Genomic DNA, 26243 nt, shown 5'->3' with positions numbered 1-26243 from the left:
AACTTGGGTGGGTGAGAAGTATCTTTCCAAATCTTATTTTGAGTTTGAATTATTCACCATTTTTTGGTAAGTGATGATTAATTAGGTTTCATCAAATTGCACTGAAACTTTTCATTTTTTATATAGTTCCCAAGAAGGAAATGAAAAAAAAAGCATCATAAAAAGTTGTAAAATAGAGACACATTTTGAACTGTGAATATAGATGTTTGTCAAAAAAAATGTGAATATACATGGACCAATAAATTTTAAAATTTTCCTTTTTTTCTTCTCAACACAAAATTGATACTTTGGTTTGATGCGGCTGTGCTTCTGCTCACAAAACCAAGTACAAGTGCCTGGATTTTCAGCAAGAACATTGGTTCCTTACGGCCTGTCATCCTTCTGGCCCTTAAAAAGGCCCACTAAAAGTTTTGGGAGCCTATTGAGCCAGCAGGGCCAGCAGCTAAGATAATGGATTTCATTAAGCACTGGATCCACTGGCCGAACCTCATTTTCTTTTCTTTTTTTTTTTTTTTTTGGTCAGACCACCCGGTATCCGGAGCCAGTGTTCCAACTAATCCGGATTCGGCCCGGCCGCAGAGTCTGACTCTTGCTCGGGGTAAGGCCTGACCCTGGGCTATTTGAACTTGGCGCTCACAACGGGAGTCGCCCCGGGAACCTCGTGTAGCATTCACGAGCTGCTACAATAGCCAAACCTCATTTTCATTCTTTTGTATAACAAACAAACAATGCTGTCCAATTTTTTTTTTTTTTTTGGGGTTCCTAAATAGTCCAAACTTTAAACCTTTTGAAATGATATTGTCCCACAAAAATAAAAATAAAAATAAAAAATCATAGATAAAGAAGAGAATGATTAGGTGGTGGTAGGGCATAAGGCGTCAAATTCTGAATTGCTTAGAAGAATATCAGAAAACCATTAAAAAACAATTGTGTCAAGGTTGGAAGAATAATGAAGAAGAGAGAAACAGATAATGGCTTGTGAACTACTAATTAAATTACAATTGTCGGCAGCTAGAGACCAACACTCCAACTGAAAATTGCCGGATTCTGATGCCAAATACTTCGAACAAAAGAATAGACTGTCTTTTTTTGCTTGTTCAGATTGATTTGATTAGTGTATGAAACTTTCTCTTGAAAAAAAAATTTGCTGTCTCATTCAAGTAGGCCAAAACGGGTAATCTGTAAATTGTACAACTTGTGATATTAACAAACAAGACCAGCAGAAAAAAAGAAGAAGTAATACTACTATGAGTACGAGTCATACAATTAGAACTACCTACTATAAAATTTTGGTTCATCAAAACTCCTGCGAGATTTCTCCATAAACTGGCTCAGACAATTTGAGATTATGTCTTAGTAGTTTGGTTTTGCTCCTTTGTGAGAGCGTTTTTGCTATGTTCACTGAGCCTTTCTTGCTAAAAATGAAAAACAGAAAAATCTTGTCTTAGTTATAACCCGCTTATCGAACTCATTTAGACTAACTTCATTTCGCACCCTTAAACTTGTTTCACTTTGTATGCTAAATTTCAATGTTGAACATTTTACACCCTAAAATCTCAAATTTGAATACTTTACACTCAACTTTTAAGTTTGTCCCATTTAATTATAATCAATGATAATTTTGGCAAAATTAATGGCGTAGAGGATCCAAGGAATCAATGACAATGTACCGAAAGTAGTCAAAAGGTACTACAGTGTTGTAATAAAAATAAAATAATACATTGTCATTAATGTGTATCATCTTTAATCTTGTTAGGTTTACTAACAATATTAGTGATTAAAGCTACATAAAACAACGGCGGCAATGTGATGAAAGTGATCAAAAAATTTGATGGATCATAGTTAGAATTAAAATAACATTGTGATTAGTTAATTTTGCGCACATAATTATTCATTAGATTTAAATAGGATAAATTTAAGAGTTTAGGGTGTATAGTATCCAAAATTAAGAGTTTAGAGTGCAAAATGTCCAAAATTGAAATTTACGGTGCTAAGTGAAAAAGTGCTGCCAGTTTAAGGATGCAAAGTGGAGTTAGACCAACAGAAGTTGGACAAATCATTTGTGCAAGAGTTCAATCCCTCGGAGTTCAACTAAGACTTGTCTAATTACAGATTCCAATTATTATCAACCATGTGAGAGTCCAATTTTTACACATAGTTAAACAATTAAAAGAATAAGATTTCAACATAATATTTTGTTTGAAACAACTCTTTTACATATGTAGAGCAATGATTAACATATTGACATGCTCATTACGGCAGAATTGCCCACCTTAAACGCCCGGCAAGCACCAAGTTCTATCAAATGATAAAGTCCAATTTTCTTTTAGTCTTTTTACCGGATGGATCGGAATTTGTCAAAGTTGATCTCTTCATAGAGATGTCTATAGGGTTTTTTTTGTTGTTTTGGGGGGGGGGGGGGGGGCGGAGATGCAAGATGTTTCAATGCATGAATAGAATAATTCACAAGCTCGTATCAAATGCTCAAAATCAACTCAACTGAGTCCATTTCCTACATAATGATGGAAGAAACAAAAAATTGGTCTTGAAAATGCTACATGATAGTGCATCAATTTGTGTGTTCTGAATTGAATCACCACTAAGTTTAACCTTGATTCTATCTCAGAATATTCAGAGAAAGACCTGTCTGTCTGTGGTAAAAGAACAATTTAGCTGCGAAAAGCATTTATATTATGTATAGCATTTACTGAAATCATATACATGCAGCTGATCAGTAAAGAAAGGGCATCTTTGAAACTATCCCAGATCACTATCAAGTGAATAAATTCGACAAAAAACATAACTTGCTCGACAACTTCTCGACTGTATATTACTTCCCTTTCAACAAGTAAAAAGAATCCAAAGACATTGGTCGCATAAATAATAATATGTCACAAAATTAGACAAGTAAACAACTGCGCCACATCTGCCATAATAGAAGCACGTTTACTTTTCGTCTCTGCTTGCTTCTAATGAGAGTATTACAAATATGACAAATATATATATATTTATTGGCATTTCTAGAACTATATTAATAGCTAAAGTAATACTACTTTGTACCCCCAAAAAAAAAAGAAAAAAGAATAAGAACTAAAGAAATCCAATACATCTCCGGAATATTCAGACGGTTACATAGTCTGCTATTCTTTATCTCCATATGGAGCCATGCATTTGCATGCATGATGAAGGCGTTCTGAATCTACGTGTTCCTGTCCTTGGAAATAATAATTTTTAAATTGAAATTTGCAGAATAAAAAAAAATAAAAAGAAGGGCAAAAAAAGAGATATAAACAAGCCTGAAAAAAAAAAAGGATATATAAACAAAATTTGCCATTTATTCAAAATGAGGCAACATTCGTATATATCAGCAAAACCCGGAATGCTCATGCAACCACCTTTGTCTTCTCTCGTTTTCTTCGCAAATCTACACCGCCCCAAAACCATCCATCTCTCTCCTCTTCTCTCTCTTGCTGCTTTAATTTCTAACCATTATTATCCCATTTCTCTCTTTCTTCTTCTTCTGTCCTCACGAAAACAGAAAAAAACAGTTCTATAATGTTCATCACCTTCTCTGTCCCGCTTCCGCCGGAAACTTGGCAATAAAGAAAACGGCCGGAATCTGCTGCATCACCACCACCCATCATTAGGCCAAAACCACCTAAATGGGCCAACTTACCCGTTCATCCATTCAGCCTTCTCCCCGAGCCGATCCGGATCCCGCAGAGGCCATCTCGGACCTTGTATGGCCTTTCGGAAAGCTCGAAGGCCTCGACCGGGATGATTTTCGTGAAGCTGCTTATGAGATATTCTTCACGGCTTGCCGGTCATCGCCGGGGTTTGGAGGTAGGAGTGCAATAACATATTATAATCCGTCGGACGAGAAAGATGGAAGCGGGTCTGGGTCAAGTTTTGGACAACCTGGATCTCCAGTGAAGCCACCGGGGGTGGGGATGGCAGTAACGAGTAGGGTGAAAAGGACTTTAGGATTGAAAATGATGAGAAAGTCACCATCAAGGAGGGCTAGCTCTGTTGGGGCAGCACCGTCTTCGCCGAATGGTGGGGCTGGGACGAGTCCTCGGAGCGCGTTCTCGTCGTTGCCGTCTAGGCCTCGCCGGCCGATGACATCAGCTGAGATCATGCGGCAGCAAATGAGGGTGACGGAGCAGAGTGATAACAGGCTACGTAAAACTCTCATGAGGACCCTTGTTGGCCAAGTATGTAGATAATATGTCTATAGAATTATTTCGTCGATAGAAATGGGAAATTGGGAAAAAAAATATAAAATACAATTAGTTAACTAAAATTTCATAAAAATGTATGTTAATTTGGTGAGTGAACAATAATTCTTCGATCGTGTGAAATGAAATAATTTATGAAGCGATAAAATGAGAAAACAAAATAGGTAAATGTGCAAGTTTTAGTTCCAATTTTTTTCTCTTTTTCATTTTTAATGTGCCTCTAATCTGTATCATCTCGGAATTAACTAAGAGAGCAATATAATTTTTTTTTAGGCTTATTATACGCAAATTGGAATTTAGTGAGGATTATAGAAAGGACGTAGAATGAATTTATAGCTAACTAGAAGCTGATATACCGTAGGATAAAAAAACTAAATAATTTTATTTCAAGAATGTTTATGCAAATATTTTATTCAAATGGGGCATTAGCATACTCATTTGTTGCCAACACATGAATGTTTATCATGCTTGACCATAAAAACCGAAGATAGAATCTGAAAATGTTAATTACACTCCCTGATGTTTTCAACATTTTTTTCGTTATCTTGGTAGTTGGAATAGATTGGCGGAATGGTCCCTTTGACACACTAGAGTTTGTCGAGGAAAATACATAATTTACTTGAGCTGTTTATATCTATTGACATGATAGCTTTGCATTGCTTGTATTGACAATGCTTATTCTTCGAGTTGATAAATTTTTTTGACCTGACTGATTGAACATGTAAAGTTGATACAATTCTTCGAGCAGATGGGCAGGCGTGCAGAGACGATTATTCTTCCGTTGGAGCTTTTACGCCACCTAAAACCATCCGAATTTAATGACCCTCAGGAGTATCATTTTTGGCAAAAACGTCAGCTCAAAATTTTCGAGGTTGGACTTCTTCTTCACCCTTCGATTCCATTAGAGAAGTCGAATGAATTTGCTATTCGCCTTCGCGAAATCATCCAAGCTTCAGAACACAAAGCAATAGACACCGGAAAGAATTCAGAAACCATGAAATCACTAGTCAATTGTGTTGTGTCTTTGTCTTGGAGAAGTGCTGATGGTTCCCCTACTGATATTTGCCATTGGGCTGATGGATATCCCATTAACGTACACATTTATATTGCTCTTCTGTACTCAATTTTTGATATCAAGGAGGAAACGTTAGTTCTTGATGAAGTTGACGAGCTTCTTGAGTTGATGAAGAAGACATGGTCTACATTGGGAATTAATAGATCGATCCATAACTTGTGTTTTACTTGGGTGTTGTTTGAGCATTATATTGTGACCGGACAAGTTGAGGGAGATCTTCTTGGTGCATCACTGACTATGTTAGCTGAAGTCGCAAATGATGCTAAGAAAGTTGATAGAGAACCTTTGTATGTGAAGATGTTGGCATCAGCCTTGACTTCAATGAAGAGATGGGCAGAGAGGAGATTGCTTGATTACCATCAAAATTTTCATAAGGGCACAATTGGACTAATGGAGAGTATTGTTCCATTAGTCTTTTCGGCTGCAAAGATCTTGGAAGAAGATGTTCCAGGATATCTTGCAGTAGAATTGGAGACCGAAGAAATGACAAAGATTTCATCTGGCAATCGGGTGGATTATTATGTGAGGTCATCATTGAGGAATGCATTTGCAAAGGTACAGGGTAGTATGTATATTAGTTTGATCCTGAATCGACGTCTCTTTTACTTTTCTGTTGGATATTTTCAACTTCTGAAAATACTTGAACTATATCTCTCTATTTTTTTTAAAAACCTTTGTAGATTCTGAAAGATAGGAACATAGATGGAGCTGTTGTTGAAATGGAAGAAGCAAGTGAAGTGCTCATTAAATTGGCTAATGAAACTGAACGTTTGGCTGCAATGGAGAAGGAGATTTTTAGTCCTGTACTCAAGAAATGGCACCCTGTCGCAGCTGGGGTTGCAGCGGTAACCCTACATACTTGCTACGGGACTTTGTTGAAGCAGTATTTGGTAGCAACTTCTGCACTCACAGAGGAGACAACTACGTTGCTGCACAGAGCTGGGAAGTTGGAAAAGGTTTTGGTTCAGATGGTGGTTGAAGACTCTGTTGAATGTGAAGATGGAGGCAAAGCAATTGTCAGGGAGATGGTGCCCTATGAAGTTGATTCCATCATACTGAACCGTATGAAACAATGGATTCAAGAAATCCTAAAGAAGGGGAAAGAATTACTCCTTAGAGCGAAAGAAACTGAAGTAAGTTTGATAAAACATGTATTTATATCTTTTGACAGTGGCAGAATTCTTACATCTATTAACATGAATTGATATGTAACACACATACCCGAGACTCCTTATATGTGTGCAGCAACAACTTGACATACAGAATTTTGCATTGTAGACATGGAATCCCAAGTCCAAGACCGAGCCATATGCACATTCTGCTGTAGAGCTAATGAAGCATATCAAGGATTCTTTGGACAGCTTCCTCCATACCCCAGTGAACTTATCTGAGGATCTGGTCCACACTCTCACTGATGGATTGGAGCATCTCTTCAGAGATTACATTACCTTTGTTGCATCATGTGGTAAGAACTGGCACTGAATCTTTCCACCAAGTAGTTGTCAATGAAAGATATCATCCTGAACACAGATAATTGCATATATAGGGATGTTCATATCATACTCTGAAATCCTGTTCTCCTCTAAATACCAACCTGGTTGTCCCTTTTTGAATGTCTAGCTTCACTAATCATGCAAGTTGCAGCCGCTGGACAGTATTACTCTAAGTTTCCTCTTTTGCCTCATGGTCTTCTTCTTTGTGCTGATAAATGATAACGTAGACAACTAAAAGTTGGATCAAAATATGCATTGGAATCAGCAAAATTATGTGATCACTGTGTAACTCACTGGGTTTTTGCTCCACTCTTCAGGATCAAAGCAAAGTTATCTCCCTATACTTCCCCCTTTAACACGATGTAGCCAAGAAACAAAGTTTTCTAAACTCTGGAAAAGAGCTGCCTGCAGTGTTGGCATAGAAGACCCAGGCCAAAATATGCTAAATGAAGGCAACCATCCGCGGCCTTCAACAAGTCGCGGAACACAACGCTTGTACATCCGTCTTAACACCTTACATTTCCTCAATTCACAGCTCAACTCTCTTGATAAAACATTGTCCCTGTCGTCAAAAATTGTTCCTTCACCACATAGCCGCATTAACAACAGGAATAGACAACTTGGGGATTCCTCCTCCTACTTTGATCACGCTCGCTCGGCAATTCATGTTGCTACTCAGCATGTATGTGAAGTTGCTGCTTACCGTCTAATCTTCATGGATTCGAACTCTGTATTCTACGGAAGTCTATATGTAGGTGATGTAGCAAATGCACGTATTAGGCCAGCTCTGAGAACACTTAAGCAGAACCTTACTCTATTATGTGCAATTGTGACTGAAAGAGCTCAACCACTAGCTCTAAAAGAGGTAATGAGAGCTTCCTTTGAGGCCTTCCTTATGGTTTTGCTTGCTGGGGGAAGCTCCAGAATCTTTTTTCGGTCAGACCATCAGATGATTGAGGAAGATTTTGAGAACCTGAAGCGGATGTTTTGTACATGTGGAGAAGGTCTAATCGTAGAGGATGCAGTAAACATAGAAGCTGAGACAGTGGATGGTGTAGTGGCATTAATGGGCCAATCTACAGAACAATTGATGGAAGATTTCAGTATTGTGGCCTGTGAAGCCAGTGGCATAGGTGTAGTTGGTGCTGGGCAGAAGCTTCCTATGCCACCAACAACTGGAAGATGGAATAGATCAGATCCCAATACAATTTTGAGGGTACTGTGCCACAGAAATGATCGAGCTGCTAATGACTTCCTAAAAAGGTCATTCCAATTAGCAAAGAGAAGAGGATGAAAATAATACCAGTTTACATGAGATTCTGCCACTAAGGTTGATCTTAACTGAGGAGCGTGTGAGGCAGGTATATGATCATATGATCTTTGAATGCTGAGTTCAGGAAATACACTTTTACGGAAAAAGATGATGTATTTATTCATTGTTGTATACTAGTACAAAGATATATTTGGAGATGAGAGAACATTATACTAATCATGGTCTTCTTTTTTTATAGACCTACGCAGCATTAGCAACTAACTGTGGTTGAGCATTTCAAATGGATATGTTTTTCTCTTTTGCATCATCCACTCTGCATGGGCCATAATTGATCAGAAATACACCTGGGAAATGAATTAGTTCAAAAATAGAAGCAAGTCTTGTGGAGAAGAAGCTTCAACTGGTTCCTATCCGATTTCGACCATCAAATTTATCAGCACAAGGACATCAGCAAAACACGCTGGTTTCATGATGGAAGAGCTCTTGCAGCTGCTGACTTGCTGATATTGACATGTATCTTCGGATGGGATGTTGACTGCAGGAGTTCAAGTTTTCACAGGAAATAATTGTCTAGCATAAGTTTCTACCCTGGTTGCAAGAAAAGAATTCAAGAAGATTATCAATTCAGACAAGCCCATCTTCTCACTTTCATATTTGATGAGTTCAGAGTGAGAATCCTTGTTTTCCATATCATACAACAATAGTCGCAGAGCACCATATAACATGGATAATTTAGGAGTTCTGCCGCAGTAGCATAAGTCAAGGCCACATGAGATGCATTTGCATATGATCTTATAGTTTTGCACTATCCAAACTTTCAAAGCATCTGACTGAGAAAGTTAAAACCGTCCTTATCATCGATGGAAATGAACTTTAGTTTTATCAAATCTGCAACCAGATAGCTGAGCTCTCCAAGACAGAAACCACAAAGCTAAAAGAGAACTAAATGGAAGGCTAATTCAACTTTATCTCAGACAATCTACAAAGTCACTGCAACGTAAATATGATCTTTGTAGTTTACAAACCATTGGGTCATACTCAAGAACTGAAAGTACGTTCAATGGAAGAAGAGATTTTAACATATTTATAAACAACTAAGAATGTACTTTCTACAAATCGCAATGAAAATTTGAAAAGCTATTAGCAAAAAGAGATATCAGAATCTGAAATTAAAAGTTCTTTCTTTCTTCATTTCCTTGAATCTAATTAAGTCTGCATTAACTTCCATTTTGATTTTTCTCTTAATTACTAACTTCAAAATTACGTTTTTTTTAAAGCTATTTTAAACAGTCCGTTTTGTTAAACAGATAATTGCATTCCTCATAAGTGATTATAGATAGCTGAATTTGGGATGCCAAATCTTGATTTGATAGGAGTTGAGTTTAACTTTTCCCCAGATGATCAGAAAGTCTGCGGCTTTTGAGAGTGATTTCAGAAGGCGTATTTCCACCAACGAGTGTGAGACCACGCCTTTGCGTGTTGTTGTCCTGATGATATTGTGATGTTCAGTCATAAAACCCTCCAGAACTGATCAGAACTCTCGCTTTTCTCGAACATAGATCGAAATGGCGTTGTTAGAAAAGGGATTGTTGCCATTACGCTTTACAAAGGGATTGAATTAAACAGTCCAATCCTATCCCATCCCAGGTGAAAAGATTTATATTTTGCTTTTTCCAAAATCCAATCTTTAATGCCTTCTTTCATCTCTTTGGTAATATATACGAAAAGGGTTCTTGAAATTTTCAAGCAAAATTACAAATTGGAATGGTAATGACAATTAAAGTCAGCTTTAGGTTTCTAGCAATCACTTTTGATGAGAACTTGATACAAATTCTCCAAAAAGGAAGAATTGTTAGGGAAAAAAAAGATTTATCAGATTAGGTACCTTTTTTGGTGGGGTGGGAAAGCCAAAAGGTGGAGGAAAGCAGCAAGAAGGGAACATGGAAGGTGAGATTTGAATCACGTCCCGAAATGATATATAGAGTCCTTAAGACGATGTTTGATTGATATTTCCTTGAGAAAGTTTACATGAAGTTCTGTCTCAGGATCTTTTTATAAACAGAGAGGGGAAAATGGATTACTTTAGGGTCTACAGTGTTTGTTAAATGTGACCTTTTGTCTGTTAAAACATGCATCTTGGTTTAGCAGCAGAGGTCATCTTCACACTATTTTATTTCTTTCCAAGGCTCAAATATTAGTGATGCTGATCTTTTCTGTTCTTTGATCATTTCAATTTGTAAATTCGATATACAAGAAGGCTGATGGTATCATGAATCAGGTTGACGTCAAAACTAATTAGGCTGAGAGAATTTTTTTTGTAGTCACCAGTTTTCTTCAGGCCTTTGTGCTTGGTTTATGATGCAAAACATAGAAAAAGATCATTGACCGTCATGGACAGAATCCTTAGCATTTTTGTGGTTTTTTTTTTTAATAATTACTTCACTGGATTTAGATTCCATGAGGAATGTAGACACAAAATCAACTACTAAAAACAGGCTAGTATGATATGTAATCTCTGCTTTCGACATTATCTTATACACAGTATCAAATGTTTGCTCAATTATATTGGTATAAGATGTTTTCAAGTATCAGTATAGAGCTATCATATATACTAACAAAATCAAATTTTGTCTCTAACATTCGTTGAGTTTAAATCTGGATAAACTCATGACATGCACTAAACAGGCAGGCGGGCCTGCAAACTTCAATTTCATGGCCATCTAGATTGGTTGGGAAAGGAGCATCATAGGAATTATTTTGGTAGTTTCACGTAGAAAGACATGGAAAGTCTTGTAGTCCTTGCATTGCGAAGCATTATTGTTGACTGCTTTTCTGAACAGTGGCCATCTAAAAGTAACAGTTTTACTGAAAACAGTTGTGCTACTGACCGTCAATTGACCATCAAAATCAACAAACAGTGAGAAATAAATAGAAAGGGAAATTAATGGGAATAGCGAAGAAACTATAAGCGATGAAAAAACCAAAATAGTAAGAACTAAAGGAAGAATGTATTCCTTTCAATTTGAATTTGCGTTCAAGCATCCTAGAATGCTCCAAAAGATGGGGGGAAAAAAAGGAAAAACTAAAACATAGTACTGCATGTTGATGCAAATTTGCTGTCCTGGATTACCAAGAGAGAATTGCTAGAAATAGAGATTTCAAGCAGATAACTTAAAATATTTGTTGTAGTACATTCATAGGGCTCTTAAGGAAAGATGCAAATTAAGATTTCAGATATCTGAGCTGAAATATTTGCTGCAACACGCTGTAGGGCCATGCAGGAAAGCCAGTTCGGGCCTTCTGACAGCTTTATTTCATTCCTCCTCTCTGCTTCTAAAACATAACAGTACATTTTTTAGCTTAAGGAAAAGCTAGTTTCATCTTAGTTGTGCGAGAAAGCACCAATCCATGCTTGTGATGCTAGCAATTCTTATTACAAAATAATGCTCCTGTTGAGTCTCAAGCTCCTTTCCATGCAGATGAATTTTAGCCCTCTTGAGAACATTCTTGATTAGCGTTTGTTATCCGCCAGCTCTACTTGGTAAGCATCTTTCCTTGACCCCTCTAGTTCTTCTTTTAACACTTCCATTGAGTCCGAAATCTCAGCCTTGTAGTGAAAGAACTTGGTCACAACCAGGAAAAAAAGGAAATTCAGAAAGCCTACTACTGCAAGAAATGCAAAATACAAATCGAGGCGAGAAGTATTAAGGTTGTTTTGGATCCATCCTTTGTGACCACCCTCCCTTGTGATGCGAGAAACTGCTGAAAGAATGAAACTGCTAAGGAAGTTGCCACCTGCCACACTAGTCATGGAAAAGGAAGTCCCCAAACTCTTCATGCTCTCAGGTGCCTGATCGTAGAAAAACTCAAGTCTTGCAACCTCTGTCATTGCATCAGCCACTCCCGTAAGGATAAATTGTGGGAGCAATATAAATATGGTCAATGGGAGTTGGCCTCCGGTTTGATCTAGACCATGTTCCTTGGCCACATTAAGCCTGTGCCTTTCTGTCAGGGAGGCTACGATCATAATGATAATGTGGAGCACAAATCCAAGTCCCAGTCTTTGAAGGAGAGTGATGCCTCTTGGATTCTTGGTCCACTTGCTAATATTCTTGACAAAGACACGATCATACAGCACCACGGTAAGCAGCATGGTTACTGTCACAAAAGCACCTAAGCTGGCTGGTGGCAATTTGAAATGCTTACCCATGCCCCTGTCCAGAGTAGTGCCTTGCTTAATGAAAAGAGTATTGCTTTGTGCAACTATTACGTTTGGAAGGAATGTGGTCATCAATATAGGTAACATTTTCAGCATCTGTTTGGTCTCCTCAACTTCTGTGACTGAGCATAACATCCACATACTTGTTGAACCTGTTTGCACTGCTGCTTTGTTCAGGTACCTAAATTAATGCATTTCAGTTAGACAACTATGGAACAAGATGTTATTCAGATTTTTAAAAAAATTTAATCTGTAATAGAGAAGCAGTTATAGTTAATTATGGGAAAAATGCTAACCTTAATGTGGTTGTGGATTCAATTTTGAATTTGCCCTTCTTGGTGTATTCTTCAGCATCAAGTTCATACAGTTCTTTGGGATGAGTAGGGACAGGTACCCTCCATTTCTTAACAGTAGCCACTATGACTCTAGCCATCTTTGTGAAGGGACTACCAGCAGGCTTCTTGTGCCTATAGAAGGGAGTACCAAACAGAAAAATGGCAATAGACAATGCAAGCCCAGCTGTAGGGATACCATATCCAAGAGCCCATCCCACATTGTCTTGAATATAGACGAGAACTGTGTTGCCAAAAAGTATCCCAAAGAATATGCTAAACATCCACCAATTGAAGAAGGAAAGCTTTTGGATCTTCTCCTTTGGATCGAAATCATCGAATTGATCCGCACCTATGGTGGAGATATTTGGCTTTGTCCCACCAGTTCCAACAGCTAAGATGTAAAGTGCAGTATAAAACACTGCCAATTCAAGTGTTGTAGCCTTTGGACAGTCAGATACATTTGCAGCATGGCAGGGAGGTGGTCTAAAGCCCGGGACTGAAACTGCTAGTGTTAGCAAGCACATTCCCTGCAATCAGATACAATTTCAGTTAGGACATGAATAATTTGCTTTATTTGCATGCATGGTCTCTCTAGATTTTGTTTACAACTCTAACTAGGTATACTACTAGTCATCTTGGACACTTGTGATTTGCATAAATGCCTTTGTATAATCTTACCTTAGCAGTAAACAGATAGTAAAAGTTTTTTTTTTTTTTTTTTGGGTCATGAAGTTACAGTTTTAACTCTTTAAAAAAAAAAAAAAACTTCACTTACTAAATCCAGCTAACTCACGAAAGATTAATGGAACTAATCTGTACTAATTATATTATATTAGGGATAAAATTTCAGAAACCTCCCCTGAGGTTGTTAATAATTTCATGTGCTTCCCTTAAGGTTTCAAAAATTACACCTATCTCCCTTACCCATTTAAAATGACAATACTAACCTTAATATTCTAATAAAACTCTCTTGTTGCCATGTTTATACAAAGGATGGATTTTATAATTTTTTCATATTTCCTTCTTATTCATTTCTCTTATATTTCATTGAAAGTATAGAAGAACTATCAATGTTGTCGCTAATATTAATCCAGATCAAATGTTAAACTAGTAATTTTTTTGATGACTTTTAATATCATCCAATTTTTTTTGTAGCTCTTTTTTTTTATATCAAAATAAAAAATAATTAAAAACAAATGGCCCAAAATCACTGCCAAACTATGGTAGTTCCATCACTAAACTAGTCCATATACTTTTATTTAAAAAATAGTCTATAAACTTAAAAAACACAAGGTAATACTTTTTTCTCTATCTTAAAAAGAATCTATATTCCCAATAAAGCACTATAAAATATAGCTTATCATGGCAAATGATTTATTGTTATAGTTGATTATTAAATAACAAATATTAGCATAAAAAACTTGAGACTCTTTTTTTTTTATAACTGTGTCAAATTACTTTACAATTGTTTGGAAGAATGAATTAAACTTTATAAGATAAGTGCATTATGGGGTATTTATTAAATTTTTTTTTTACCTTATTTTAACGTTTGGTTACCAAAGTGTCAAATCAAGGGAGGTAAGTGTAATTTTTAAAACTTCAAGGGAACTAAGTGAAATAGTTAAAAACCTTAGGGGAGGTTTCTAAAATTATCCCGTTATATTAATATCAGAAGACAGATGCCTCTGATCATAGCCAGTAAAGAATATGTTTTTTCTTACTTAACTTTTGTGTTTAGTGAGATTAAAGAAGATCACATATGAACGTGCAGCATGATTGGAAATTGATCTTTCTGGTTATTAATTGATTTAGATAAACTATCTGTCATTAATTAGCAAAGGAAAGGACCCGCATGCTATTTCAGCAATCTGAAGATGCATTTTAATCAGCATCAAATTCTTCTCTTTTCGTGTATTGATATATGCATTTTTGGAATAAACTCTGACAAAGTTATTATTCTCATATAAAGCTGACACATTTGGCATTTCAATATTCGACTTAGGTCTTCGTCTACGATAATCCTATGGTTGGCTCTCTAAATGATTCCCCAATTATATCCCTCAGACCCAAAAAAGAAAAATAGGAGACAATAGATATATTAAAAAGCAAAATATAGTTCCCTGCTTTATGAAAAGTTTCTTTCCTTCCTTCTTCAAGCATTGCACAACCTCGAGAAAAAACTAGAAAAAAACTTTTTCTCTAGCTGTTCCATTCACTAACTTTTAAGTCTTTCATGCTGAAACCTTGTTTGGATTGTCATTTTTTTTCAAAATTTTTTTTTTTTACGTTTTTCTTGAACGTATGTTTTAATTACCTTTTTATTTCGTAGACATCAAATCGCTGTAATATATTTTTCTACAAAAACTTCAGAAAATAGCAATTCAAACAACAAGAATTAGTTTAACAAGTTGAGTAGAACAATTTCATCACATTTACAGGGGACAGACATAGTGAAGAAATCTGGATGTATCAAAGCTAAAGATTTATGTAAATTATCTTGAAAAGATGACTCTTGTTTCTTATCTTAGTTTTCAAAATTGTCTAAAATACAGATACGATAAACAAAATTCAAGAACTAGTAACAAAAGATGAGCACCTAATTTAATCATGCTGAATATCTAAAAAGTTAGATACACTAAATTACATGTCCAATATCAATCGAAGCACTAATAGGTGAACTAAGCAATTTAATATATTGTAATTATTTGGCATTAGTTTTATAAGTTATCATAAACACATTGTCAGAGTTTAAGTCTGACAGTTGTTAGACAGCATCTGTGGGGGTGCATTAGTCTTGATGTGACAATATTCCTAAACAAGGCAGATCAAGAATTTCCATATTCTAGTCAAGACATTTGATGCTAATTTCCATTGATGAAGATTCCAAATATGGTCTCAAAAAGTATACCATGATCTACTTGTTATATGATCCATGCCTTGTATATATTCTATAGTTCAGATAAGCCTTAAGAAAGAATCAAATTAAATGCGACCTGGATTGTTTATTACAAGATGCCTCTTGATTTGGTAACTGTGCCTAAAGAATCATTAAAAGTACATCTATTCAATCATTACATACCACCTTATAGTTATGGATTAATCATCTATAAACTGACAGTGTATACACTTTCACCATTGGATACATAATACATAATTCAAATTTAAATTTGAAATCCAAATTTTACATATGTGTCGTGCATCCAATCGTGATAAATTTATATACTGTCAATGTTTATAAGATTTATTCTATAATTATATAAAGATATTGTGTATGTGTATGTGTATGTGTGTGTATACACATATATACGCACACACGTACACATACTTGCACTTCACACCTAGCTAGCAAGTGAAAGTACTTTATTATTCAAGTTATGAAAAGCCATGATGTATGTATCATGAAATCATACGTGCATCTTTGTGGGGTTTTCATAAAAGCAAAATTATGAATTTATTCTCACTTCTCTTTTTTGTTTTTTCTCACTTCTCAGTGGATATGATTTATTGGACTTTCATTTGTGCAGCAATCATGCTTGAACAGAAGACATGGTTGCTTTCTAATTTCCATTTCAATTACATTTCTTTCACTTGACCAAATTTCATTGACATTTTGCAAATACTTTCAAGCTGGAATGCTTTTGTAATCATTTCTCATTCTGATTTTAGTAATACCAACTACATTCTAGGTCTCAGAGAGCTGCATATGCTGAAAATTGTTTACCCTTTTAATATAATGCAATAAAATAAAAAATCGACACTTTGACTAACATCTTTCTTTTTTTTTTTTTATTTGTGTTACAAAATATTAGTGCCTCCGACATGCAAGACAAAATTTTCAAAAATTTTAATAATAACAGCATAGAAAATATTAAAGAACTTTTCTTAAGTATTGGCAGATGTCATCAATTTTTGACTTCGTCATCCACTTTGACTTAATTAGTGGCTAAAACAATGATAAAGAAATGGTACACTGATTAAGAGTTAAGACAGGACTGATCTAGTGCAGAGAAGCATACCGAGAGATAGATTGCACAAGCAATCACAAACGTCCAATATCTGCCAAGATAAGCATCAGCAACATATGCACCCAAGATTGGAGTCAGCCATATGGTACCAATCCAATAAGTCACATTATTGGATGCTGTCACAGTCCCTTGATGCAGTTTTTTGGTCAGATACAGAATGAGATTTGCTGAGATTCCACAATATGCCATCCTCTCGAACACTTCATACACTGCTCAGAGAAAAAAAAGAACAAATGAAAAGAAAAAGTTCTAATTAAAATCAACCCTTGAAAAGGGTCAACGTAGAAATTTATATTTGCACCAAAAAAAGAGTTGATTCTAAGTGATTGATTTAATTTTTTTTCTTGGGAGTTGGCAGTGGGTTATTTAATAGTTGACAATCATGGTCTCAAAAAAATTAAAAAAATAATAAGCATGATGGACCGAGTGACACAGAAGCTTTTGGATTTTTCATCTTCTATTATTGGTTTTAGCGTAAGAATTGGATGAAAGACAAAAATGAAAATATATAATATGACTAATTTATGGTCAAACAAATTACACCTCCTTGTCGTGAGTGACACAAGTCGTAAGAAATACTATTTCTTTATTTTTACTCTTGTCACGGATATATCTTTTAGGAGGCTAGTACACAGAAAGTGATGGATATTGAAGGAAACATCTTAACAAGTTTACCCAAAATGAAGAATCCTCAGTTTTTGCATTATCTTATCAGGAATTGTAGCTTTTCAGTTTTCATGGTTCCAAAAAATAAAAAAAAAAATAAAATCTTAGTCTAAATCAGCTTTTTTTTATTCCCTTCTAAATAATCTTTATGCATGATAAGGTAATACTAACTATAATATGTTCTTTGTCTGCTCCTTCAAGTTTAGGGGCTATGTGGAAATATGACAGAAGCGTGAAATTGTCAAGCCGAAAATCAAGAAAGTGTCCATCCATGGAGTAGGCAACGTGCAGTTATTAATCATCTACATACATAGATACAAAAAAACAAGTTTTGCCGATATATATGGTGTTGGGCTGCAATTTAATGCATCTCCATGTATCTATATATTAAGGTTTTCAGAATATCAAGAAAATAAGATTTGAAAAAACTCATTTTGGTAATGGCTTAAAATTATAGAAGAAGTTACCAAAAGATAATTAACACGTCGTTTCACCACATACTAATTTCAATTCAATACAATTGAAAAGGATAGAAAAGGGTTAGTGGAAAGATGAAAGTAGGGAGTGAAAAAATGGAGTAATTTATGGTTAGTTTGCTAGAATCAAATGCTAATGATGCATAGAAGTCGTATGGTTAACAAAAGTTAATTGAGTCTTGGTTTCTTTTTAATAAAGAAGTATGGAGGTAGTTGGATTACTTGAAGCTTTATGGTTTAACTCCCAGCAAAATAACACACTATTTCTGTGGATCATTTCCCCTCAACCCAAACCCCATGGAAAACAAACGTATGGAAAAAATTGCGCTAATTTTTGTATTGAATGAACTCAGTACCACATCCACTTAAGAGTTATGATATCACATTACCTCTGCTAATGGCCATGGATGAAAACCAACAGGAAAAGAAAAAAAGAAAGGGTGAGGAAAGAAATGGATAAAGAGACAAGGAAAAAGAATAAAGAAGAGTACCGACTATGAAGGAACAAGCTTTCCATCTTCCTCTTTTTGATCTCAGAACAGGGTTTCCTTTGAGATCCACTGTTCCATCTTGAGTATAATCACTAATCCCATCCTCCATAGCCATGTTAACTTACACAAACAAAAAAGAAGAATTCAAGACTTGCGTATGAACTCGTGTTTCACCAGCTATTTTATACAATTACTTCAACAAACAAGACGAAGAATTCAAGACTACTAACTTGTGAATTCTTGTGTCTCACTAGCTATTTTATACAATTACTTCAACAAGAAGAGAACAAAAAGAGAGGAAATGAGAAGGGAAACTTCGGTTGTTTGTTCCCAACTCCTACAATGGCTCTCAGGTTTCTGCCCCTTTAATAGAGGCCATGACTTAGCTTTTTGGGGGATTAATTAGTATCTTTCTTTCTTTACAACATATAATAAGAAGACGTTTTGTGGGATAATGTTCATTGCATTTCATCTGCTCTCCTCTATGGCATTTTTGTCATTTTAATCAACCATCAAGCTGCCTGTCATGTAGAGCTGTTAATCGAGCCGAGTATTTGGCTGCCAAGCTCGACTCGAGTTTAATTCGAACCAAGCTCGACTTGAGCTCGTTAGGAAAACGAGCTTTAAAATGTGTTCGAACTCGACTCGTTAAATGTACATGTGGTTCGAGCTCGAACTCAAGCTCGACTCGTTTATCACAAATGAGTTGAGCTTTACGAGCTCGTGCAAATTAACCTTAATAAAAACATATAATTTTTAATTTTTATAATACTGATTTCTAAAATGACAAATATGCCCTTTATTAACGAGCTCTAACAAGCTACTCGAGTATCAAACGAGCCGAGCTTACTCGGCTCATTAACTAAACGAGCATGTTTCGAGCTCGAGCTCGACTCGTTAACCAAAATTAACGAGCCGAGCTCGAGCCTTAACAAGTCGAGCTCTAACGAGCTTTTGAGCTACTCGATTGACTTAACAACTCTACTGTCATGCTCACTGTACTACAGCCTTTTGCATGTCCATTGATCCAGATTACGGTTTTGCCCATCTGCTTGAGCTGCATCTTTTTTCATCTGCCTTGAAAAAGGATGTTTTGGTGATTAGGATCTGCCTTGAAGAAGGATGTTTTGGTGATTAGGTGACCGTCACAAAAACTGTGTTGACAATAATAACCCAAAGGATGTTTTGGTTGACAATAATAACCCAAAAGATCCTTTTGTCTGGTGTGTAGACCATAGTTATTAAACCCGGTCCGGTCCAGCGGTTCAACCGATCAACCCGGTGAACCGGCCATAGAACCGAACCGGGTTGCTAATTAGATCGTTTGGACAGTAGAACCATTGACTTTAAGGAACTCAGTTGCTGTGCGAAATTTTTTTAGAAAATGTTGCATTGATGGTTCAAACTTGGGACCTCAAGTATAAGAATGTAGTGCAATCACCACTAGACCAACAATCCATTTGTTAGTTGTTTGGTACTTCTTATATTATATATTAGACTTTTATTCTTATTTTATTTCTTCAAAACAAAATTTATTTGGAATCTTTTAATAAAATTTTATTTATTTCCCAAATTCCATGAGGCAAATTTTAATAAAATAACATTATCTAGTTTATTTCCAAAAGTTAAAACCAAAAGTTTGTTAAAAATAATGAAATTTCCATAAGGCAAATTTAAGTTTTGTTGATTCTTATAAGAATTAATGATTCTATAATAAATTAGACTAATTGAACATTTACTAAGACATAGTTTATTATAATTTCAACCATATAAAAAATTATAAGACATAATATTTAAGTATATTTAGTGACCCACAGGTTGGACCACTCACCTACTGGTTGAACCAGTAATCTGTTGACCCACCTCTTTCACCGAGTTCCTCCCCGGGCCGGGTTTAATAACTATGGTGTAGACAACCATCTCCAAGTTAGGACCTTTCCAGCCCTCTAAAGATAATTCCTCGCCTCCTTATTAGCCTCCATCTCTATCTTCTTCTTTTTATTTTCTCTTTCTTTCACACCGTTCCATTTTTCCCTCGGCCTCTTTGTTCATCTTTTCCTTTTCCATTTAAGCGCTATTTGAGATCGTGAAAACTTCAATTATGCCGGCAGATTGCTGTGCGCTCCAATGCTGACTTTTTTTTTTTCTTTAAGTATCAGTTCCGATGTTGATGTTAATTTTTAGTTTTTTAAATCAAATTTGGCTATTTACTTTTTCCGTTTTGTCTTGATACAAAGATCTCTATTTCATATTCAATTACTAATTGAAGGATTTGAAGTACGCTAGATTTTCAAGTAAAAGTTGCCGCTGAAGCTCAAGTGGCTGCTCCTTGGACAATTAGTTATTAGTAATATCAAATAAGCTCTCCTGTCTTAGATCTCCTGTTGCTCTCTCGCCATTGCCTGTTGCCTGTTGCCTGTTGCCTGTTGGGAAGTAGAAACTTTTTGTTGAACTCGTTGCATCCTGAAATTCTATCAAGTAATTTGTTATCTTTTTATTATTCAAGTTGCACTTTTTTTTCTTTTCTTTTTTTTTTTTTTGGGAGAAGTTGATCAGGGTAAGAGACCATTTCGCAGTGTGGACCAAAATATATGCTATTCTTTTTTTTTTTTTTTTGGGGTACGAAAGAAGGATGAGGAAGGCGGAATGGAATTAAATTGAACCCTCGTTTTACAACAGGACAAGAGAGATTGTTTTATCACAATCAAACGCCCTTTCAAGTCTGAACAGACGGCTCCTTGTTAGGTCTTGTGGATTGTTGTTAGCCAACCATGAGTAGCAACACACACACACATATATATATATAGTTAAAGTACAACTTAAACTGCAAACATACTGGGATTGAACTGATAACTAGTCAGTTTATATTAAGATCTGTTTGTATGTGTATATATTTGAGGTAATTTTTGTTATTAGTGCAATGTTAGAGAAATAATAATAATGTTATTATCAAAGAGAGAGAGAGAGAGCTCGAATTAGAATCCCGCCGTGCATTTTACTTTCAACTCTTCAAGCACATCCTCTGGATTCTTTTGACCACTAAATGAAAGCCACATTAACCAAATTGAGCATCATTCAGACAACTAACTCTTAGAGGCAAAAAGCATCATTTTGACTGTTATTAGTGGAAGAATTCATTGAGAATGAATTCTACTAAAGAATATAATCTTAAGTGGAGTTAGCCACATAATAATGCTTTCACCTTGTTGTAGATGGGATTAGCGTATTAAAAAAACGTATTAGTCCCAAATACCAATTGATGCAGGTGTTCTTGAATCTTGTGGTGCTCAATTTACTAGGATACTTAATTTGTCCTCCTACACACTGATGTGTAGTTATCATCATTCATCACACCACTAGAGATGGATAGTGTCAGCTTCTAATTGAACCTTTTTTCGGAATTCCCAAATATCAATATCGATTGATCATTGATGTTTTATGTTGACAGAAATTTTTTTAACTAAAATCAACTGTCACTCACGCAATTCTATGTCAAACAACAATGAAAACAATCGTTAGGAATCCAAATGGTGGGCTCCGAATCAACAGTTGTAGTATTCTTTTAGGGTCTGTTTAATAACATAAACAAGTGATAAATCTGAACTTTTTCAGACATTCAGATGTTTTGAGTATTTGATAAATGGAAATTCATTTGCTGAACTTGTTAAGTAGTGTTGAAATTGTGTGTATTTTTAATCCTAACTGAATGCTTAATTCTGATAAGAATCAATAAAATTACTTCAATTACCTTATCTTATCTACCAAATCTACCCTTATTTGTTAATTATGTTCAAAATTCTTATCTAATTAAATAACCTAATATTCTCTATCTAATGATTTTCTATTTCTCTTTTCTCCCTTTTGAATGACTTTCACATCTTCTGTATACTCCTCATGTAATATATTTCATCTTTTATATTAATTTGATTTAAAAATAAATATTGTAATTTTCATACCTAACATTTTTAGTTAATTAAATCATAGGTTCTATTTCTTTTTGGATGAAAAGATATAAGAGCAAAATTGTCAAATTTAACTTATTAAACATTTAGTTATACATATTTATAAACAGTATAAATAGATTTAGCATTAAAATATAGACATTCATATATTTCTTTTCAGTGCTTAAAATTCAGCAAATTAATTGTTTCAGTATTCAGATTTCAGAATTCAGATTCAGTTTTATCAAATGAAACCTTAACCTCCCATGTGTCAACCAACACATTAATTCTGTTTGAATGTTGCTATCATGGCCAAAGATGGAATGTCCCGCCCCCAAAGTTTTTAGATGATTTAGGCCTTGTTTGGAGTGTGATTTTTTTTTTTTTTTTTTGTAGAAAAATTTGTACGTTTTTAGTCAACATATTTATTAATTATCATTTTATCTCATATATATTTAATCGTTATAATATATTAATTCACAAAAATTTCAAAAAATAGCAATCTAAATGGGGCCTAAGTTTTCATCTTTTATAAAATTAGAAATTTTTAGAATATTTTTTATAAATTTAAAATTTTATCCCATAAAAATTAAAAAATATATTATATTATATATAAGTTTAGGTATATTTAAATTTGCCCCCTCGAAATGAATTTTTTAACTTCGTCAATGATCATGACACTGGTGCATGATGTGGTTGGCCATGGCCACTCGGTTCATTAATCATTAGATGTCTCCCTTCTTATTTGTGTTCTTTCTTTTTATTTTTTTTTTTCCAAAAACAATCTGTCTTTTTTGTTGGGCATTGGGTGTTTCTTTAGCCTTTGATTCTGATGAAGTTAAACCTTCTTTAGCTTCCTTCTTGCTTGAAAAAATGCAGAAGGAATACTTAGGGGTGCGAGACAACTCTCTCTAAGGAATCGACACGGGTGGATATAGCCTTCTTATACCCGAAATCGACACAGGTGGGTAGTAGAGCTGTTAATCGAGCCGAGTCGATCCGAGTATTTGGCTGCCGAGCTCGACTCGAGTTTAATTCGAGCCGAGCTCGACTCGAGCTCGTTAGGAAAACGAGCTTTAAAATGTGTTCGAACTCGGCTCGTTAAGTGTACATGTGGCTCGAGCTCGACTCGTTTATCACAAACGAGTCGAGCTTCACGAGCTCGTGCAAATTAACCTAAATAAAAACCTATAATTTTTAATTTTTATAATTTTAATTTCTAAAATGACAAATATGCCCTTCATTAACGAGTTCTAACGAGCTACTCGAGTATCAAACGAGCCGAACTTACTCGGCTTGTTAACTAAACGAGCATGTTTCGAGCTCGAGCTCGACTCGTTAACCAAAATTAACGAGCCGAGCTCGAGCCTTAACGAGTCGAGCTCTAACGAGCTTTCGAGCTACTCGATTGACTTAACAGCTCTAGTGGGTAGGCAGAGAATACATAGGGGCGTGAGACAACACTTTTTCTAAGAAACTCGGCAAATTAGCCCCATAACTTGGGGTCCTCGACATTTCCAAGAGTTTCAGTATAGTCTGTAGTCAACTTTGTGCTTCTGCATTGGTGTCAATTACAAGACTGAGATTTGGATGTCAAGCCCAAGTATTTTGTCGTATTGCAGAAAAACCTTAAAGCAAATTACTGTAGCTAATATGCATGTAGAAGATTAGACCACTCATAAGTCCCACTACAGCTAAGATGATACTATTGGATATCATTTTGGTGCAAAACAAATAAAAATAACAAATTTATGATATTCCAAATGCCAAGTTATTTGATTATATTTTTTAATTTATAATTTTAATCCACAATCATTTTATTTTTGTATCTTTAGAAGTTCATTACATTAAAATTATTTTGCTACATTCTAGATAGTCTTGTTATCAAACAGAGCTGTTTGATTTGCTAGCGAGGTTGCAAGACTGAATATTCACTGAAAGCACAGTGACTAAACTAAATAAATGAAATGATAAACAAAAGTGGCCAGCCAGTTTTTTGTTGAATGATCATAAGGGTCTTAGCATAAGAACATTTGAGACCTCAAAATGACATTATTCCTATTTTTTTACCCCAAAAAAACTTAATAACCAAGCTTGGTTCTTTTGTTTATTTTGGTATTGTTTTTATTTAATTTTTGCTGTTGTTGCCTCTTTTTTTTTTTTCAACAAACGGAATTAGTACTTTCATATATTAAACTTGATAATACAAGAGTTAGTTACAAAACGGGGCAATTGCCCTCATATCTTTCCGAGCCATATCCATCAGCCATACCGGAAACTCATTGTTTCATTCTATGTCATGTACTAGCTTAATTGCATTTTGAGCTAGTGTATGGCTACACGTGTTGCCTGTTCTATACACAAAAGAAAAGTTGCACTCTTGAAATTCTTTCTTCAGCTCCTCAATGTCCTCTAAGACTGTTGCTGTTGTTGCCTCTTATAAGACTGCAGTTTTAGATAGTTAAAAAAGAGAGGAGATGAAGGACAATCTAGGAACATTTAGAGAATCACAAAGAAATTTTAGACAGAAAGGATAATTATAGAAAACTCATGTTCATAGAAGTCGTTATCATATCTCTCAATCAAGAGCAATCATTAGGTACCAAAATCTTCACTTCCATTGCAATCCCCCTCAGAAAAATCCAAGCACGAAAACACGTTGAGCTTATCTACTGAAAAAAGTTTATACATTTCTTACAAGTGAGAAAATTATGCTTGATTACTATTGCCAAACCTCAACTCCTGTCAAATTAGCCTTTGTCGCGGCGGAAAAAGGGTCTTCTCTGGATTCCTTGCTTCTTTTGAAGTCACCCTAAACAAAGGGTCATTATCATTCTAGTTGATCGTGAGAGTTGACAAACGGCCAAGGGGACTCATTGCGGATACTTTCTTGTTACTTCTCAGTTCTCATCTCTTTGTCCCCTTCTCAACAGCCAAGAAAAAGGATCAAAGAAAGAGCAACCGTCCATACGTGCTCTGCCCACCCCAACTCAACTTCCCACAAAAGAGGTCCACAAAACCACCAACAAGGCATACAAAATCAATTATAGATTTGCCATGTCATAACGTGACCAATTTAAATCCTCATGCCCTATCCCCACTTCTTCAGTGTCACCCCCCCCCCCCCCCCCCACAAAAAAAACTGTTGGAAATTTTTTTTTTTTTTTTTTTAAAAAGTCACCTGTTGTTTCTCTAATTCGGATGTATGCTCTTAATTAGTTTCACTCTGATGGTGTTCAAATTTCACCCGAGCAAGGCATGCATAATATGCAATAAAAACGAGGCCTGTGAAGTATGAACATCTTGTAACAATTTGAATTTGTCCATCATTATTTGAATATTTTGGTCAGTGAATAATTAATGGATCATATGTCACTAATTTGGTTTAAGCATGTCAATTGCCATGTAGCCAAGTTGTAAAACATCACGGGAATGGATCGATTACTGCAATTCTTGTAACACCTTGCCCTTATTAGATACGTAAATAATGTTTTGAGTGTCATATAGTGAAATGCTTGTATATTATTTTAAATTTAAGCATTTTAAGCTCTCATGTATTAAGCTTTTAACAAGCATTAATTTTCTATACATTGACAGTGTATACACTTTCATCATTGGATGCATGATATATAATTCAAATTTGAATTTAAAACCCAAATTTTACATATATATCGTGCATCCAGCCATGATAATGTATACACTGTCAGTATATATAAGATTTACTCTTTTAACAAACTGTCATGTACTGACTAAAGCACTCAAATTGTTAACTAGTACGCTAAGGCAGCTGGTTTATACAAGGATTTACCTGATATTGGGGGTATAAAGGGCTTTCACTCCACGAGGATGGTAACAAATAATTACATATTAATGGCCACCATTTAATACTAGTTATCTTGTATTGAAGAACTATTAGCAGTTCTTAGTGTTTCTAAGTTGTTGTTTTCTTATATTATATGTCTGTTTAGTTGATATTTACATTGGGTCATTTTCTTCGGCTTGTTAATTGCA

At 35.3% G+C, this 26243-nt stretch overlaps 2 protein-coding genes across 5 annotated transcripts; one reads left to right on the top strand and one right to left on the bottom strand.

Annotated features, from left to right (window-relative positions):
• Nucleotides 1–3520: 3520 nt before the first annotated feature.
• Nucleotides 3521–8295, top strand: LOC113737051 (protein unc-13 homolog). 2 transcript variants are annotated; one of them, XM_027264303.2, is made up of 5 exons: nucleotides 3521–4214; nucleotides 4987–5868; nucleotides 5994–6446; nucleotides 6592–6778; nucleotides 7124–8295. In XM_027264303.2, the coding sequence occupies exons 1-5, from the start codon at nucleotides 3663–3665 to the stop codon at nucleotides 8098–8100; spliced, it is 3051 nt and encodes a 1016-aa protein (XP_027120104.1). In that variant the 5' UTR covers nucleotides 3521–3662; the 3' UTR covers nucleotides 8101–8295. The 2 variants fall into 2 exon arrangements, with proteins under 2 accessions (XP_027120104.1, XP_027120103.1); XM_027264302.2 differs by having other exon boundaries at nucleotides 4966–5868.
• Nucleotides 8296–11284: 2989 nt separating this feature from the next.
• LOC113736200 (protein NRT1/ PTR FAMILY 5.2) lies at nucleotides 11285–18724 on the bottom strand. 3 transcript variants are annotated; one of them, XM_072084539.1, is made up of 5 exons: nucleotides 18522–18724; nucleotides 18296–18411; nucleotides 16650–16867; nucleotides 12595–13160; nucleotides 11285–12479 (listed from the first exon to the last, which is right to left on the bottom strand). In XM_072084539.1, exons 2-5 carry the CDS (start codon nucleotides 18315–18317, stop codon nucleotides 11591–11593), a joined length of 1695 nt encoding a protein of 564 aa, XP_071940640.1. In that variant the 5' UTR covers nucleotides 18318–18411; nucleotides 18522–18724; the 3' UTR covers nucleotides 11285–11590. The 3 variants fall into 3 exon arrangements, with proteins under 3 accessions (XP_071940640.1, XP_027118856.1, XP_027118855.1); XM_027263055.2 differs by having other exon boundaries at nucleotides 18292–18411; nucleotides 18522–18722; XM_027263054.2 differs by having other exon boundaries at nucleotides 18292–18722.
• Nucleotides 18725–26243: the final 7519 nt, after the last annotated feature.

Source organism: Coffea arabica, chromosome 3e, assembly GCF_036785885.1.
Source record: "Coffea arabica cultivar ET-39 chromosome 3e, Coffea Arabica ET-39 HiFi, whole genome shotgun sequence".
NCBI classification, from domain to species: Eukaryota; Viridiplantae; Streptophyta; class Magnoliopsida; order Gentianales; family Rubiaceae; genus Coffea; species Coffea arabica.
Note: the sequence above shows the minus strand (reverse complement) of the source record. Positions and strands in the feature narration are given on the sequence as shown.